This window comes from Frankliniella occidentalis, unplaced genomic scaffold (assembly GCF_000697945.3).
Source record: "Frankliniella occidentalis isolate FOCC.00 unplaced genomic scaffold, Focc_3.1 Scaffold14, whole genome shotgun sequence".
Lineage (NCBI taxonomy): Eukaryota > Metazoa > Arthropoda > Insecta > Thysanoptera > Thripidae > Frankliniella > Frankliniella occidentalis.
Window position 1 is genome coordinate 1,703,718 of NW_026267144.1, and position 2,875 is coordinate 1,706,592.

A 2,875-nucleotide genomic window follows, 5' to 3' on the forward strand; every position below is an offset into this window, starting at 1 on the left:
GCAACCACCTGCAAATAAGATAAAAAAAGGTAAAAATACATTTTATTTATTGTCACTAGTCAAGTACTAGTTACAATTTTAAACATACGTTACTTCAATCAGTAGCATTTTGTTTTATATAATGCTGTACATAGGTACCTGCAATGTGGTGCACTTTTCTTTCTACCAGTGCTATTCGTGAGCAAACATCTTCTAAGCGGCTGAGTCGTTCCTGCATGTGAGCACATCTCTGATGCTCTGCCTGTCGCATGTGATGTATCTAAAACAGAAATCAAAATATTTGAACCTTAGTGTCAAAACATTTCTTCTTTTGACAGGAAGACGAGGGCAAGAAAATTATTTCGGGATCGTTTCAGGGTAGAGTAGTGAATGAGGAGCCATGGTAAAAACTCAAAAGTGAGTTTCCGACCGTGACAGGACTCGAACCTGCAATCTTCGGATCCGAAGTCCGACGCCTTATCCATTAGGCCACACGGTCGTTGGTGGGAGGGAGGCGCGCGGCAGGGTTTATGACCGCGGTTGGCCGCGCGTCCCGCAGCCGCGCCGTTGCGAGCCGCGCCGGGCGGACGCCACCGCGCACGCGCGCGGGAGCTTCTCCGTCACCCCTCCCCCACCTCTCCCATTCCCTCCTCACTTCCCTCCGCCGATCCGCGAGAAGAGCTCCAGCCGGGCCCCTCTAATCCTGTCCCTGATTCCGTCGACGTGTCCCGGACTTTTGGACTTCTAAACGCGGGAACAAGCACTTTAGATCCCGACACTGACAGTATATATTTCATTCAAGGGGGGATAATTCCCGCCGTTCAGTTTCCACAAAAACGGACTTCGGCAAAGTCTGACTCGATTAATTAACACATTGCGAGGAGAGGATTGCTGACTCCCGCGCGGTAGTTTTTTCCCCCCCGATCTGGTAAGTTTGGGCTATGAGGCGGTGGCCCGTAGCCGCTAATGGCGAGAACACCCCCTCACCCCCACCCCACTCGTGCCTGCTCCGCCCACGCCCGCCGCGCCACCGCCATGACAGCTAAGAATTCCCCGATGGGTAATCGCTTCATCACCGAGATAGGGCGAGAAGAGCCTGGTTTGCAGGACGACGTGAGGAGGGAGGGAGGGAGGGGAGGGGGCTGTCTCACCTCCGTCTGCAGGGAGTCTATCCTGGCGCTGAGCTTGGCGACGGCGTTGGCCGCCGCGGCCCCGGACGTGAGCTCCACCTCCGAGTCCTCCGCCTCCTCCTCCAGCTCGTGCCTCTGCCGCACCAGCAGAATCTGGGACGGTAGAAGAAAACATCGACGCGATTAAACACAGAAGAAATGAAACCGGGTCAAATGGCGAACAATACCGACGGAGCTGTCGTCGTATCGGTCACACCCACTTGTTCTAATTTGGCCAACTTCTTGGCGAGGAACTCGAAGTCGGCGTCGGTCGGGTCTGGCGCGATCCCCGGCGGCTTTCCTGCACAGAGAGCATCAGGGGCGTCATGAGCGTCCGCAGGGGGACGGTCACCGACAGGTCACCGTCAGGTCGCCGAACCAGGGAGCAGGCGATGTGGTGATACGTACCCAGAGGCTGGCAGCTCCGGCCGTCGGGCTGCAGGACGAAGCCGGGGCGGCAGTCGCAGCGGAAGCTGCCCGGCGTGTTGGTGCAGATGTGGTCGCAGCGGCGCTCCACCGACTCGTCGCACTCGTCCACGTCTGCGGGGAGGACAGGCGGCGGGCACAGGTCACGATTAATGGCGACAAAGCGACAGGGGGGCGGGGCAGAGCCGGCAGAGCGTGCGCGTGCGAGAGAGAAAGAGAAAATGAGAAAGGCAAAGTGAGTCTGCGGCGGCGCGGGGCCCGATACCGCGCGGTAATTTATTACTTTGCTAATGAACACATGAATTCGAGTCAGGTCGTGTAATAAACGCACGCGATAAATAAACGCCACTCTCGGATGTTCGTTCAGAGCGGCGCGGTCCTTTGTCTCGTTCCACCGGCTCCCGCGTATTCTTTTACTCATTCATTTAAATTTCAAAAAATCTTGACTTTTTTGACATCTACAAGGTGGCTGACTCATGCTGCGCACTGTAGTAATTTGTGTTGTACCGCATGCAAGGGTGCGGGCAGGTTGCTTACTTGCACGGGGCCGTAAGGAGCCGTGGGCAGGGAGGATAGGCAAACCCGCCCGCACCAGTGCATGCGGCGCAGCATAACTACGAAAGTGCGTGAAAGTGAGTCAGCCACCTGGTACAACGACGTTGTCCACCCGGCCTCCTGAAAAGGTGGCGCATTCATAGAGGAGTTTCATTTAAAACGGTTCCATAGATGTAATGTTGGGAGGGAAGTTCAGCCGATTCCTGGGAATAAGCAATGCTTTTCACAGCCCCCGGTGCGTCGCCCCCTCTGTTGTCGTGTACCCACCCGCCTGGCAGCGGTGCCCCGTGTACCCAGGCGCGCACAGGCACGAGTCGCCGCGCTGGCCCGGGCCGCCGGGGCCGCCGCCCAGCCGCTGGCACGTCCCCCCGTTCTCGCAGGGAGGCTGGCACACGGCTGCAACAACAACAACAGCAGCAGGCAGCAGGTTGAGCGCCAGGAGGGCCACAAACACGGCGAGCAAACGGTTGTAAACTCTGAGCTCCTCGTGTACTCACGCGAGTCGCAGCCGAAGGGCGAGTGGGAGGCGCGGCGCGCGGCGGCCCAGCCCGGGCAGCACGCGTACGCCGTGCGGGCCGACACCCTCGTCCGCAACACCTCCCTGTAGGCCGTCTCGCACACCATCCTGGAAGCAATGAGGCCCCACGGCCGCCGGCCCCACGGCCCGTTACACTCTCTCTCTCCCTCCTCCGCGAATCGTCCCGGAATCAACGGCTATCGATCCCTCCCTCCCCGCCCCGCCCCAC

The 2,875-nt window shown here is 58.4% G+C and overlaps 1 protein-coding gene and 1 non-coding gene across 2 annotated transcripts; both read right to left on the minus strand.

Annotated features, from left to right (window-relative positions):
* Positions 1-94: 94 nt before the first annotated feature.
* Positions 95-2,753, minus strand: LOC113203536 (multiple epidermal growth factor-like domains protein 6). Its single transcript, XM_052263841.1, has 5 exons — positions 2,627-2,753; positions 1,557-1,688; positions 1,370-1,449; positions 1,131-1,262; positions 95-259 (listed from the first exon to the last, which is right to left on the minus strand). The coding sequence occupies exons 1-5, from the start codon at positions 2,751-2,753 to the stop codon at positions 95-97; spliced, it is 636 nt and encodes a 211-aa protein (XP_052119801.1).
* Positions 406-478, minus strand: Trnar-ucg (transfer RNA arginine (anticodon UCG)). Its single transcript has one exon. It is a non-coding gene; the product is annotated as a tRNA-Arg (tRNA).
* Positions 2,754-2,875: the final 122 nt, after the last annotated feature.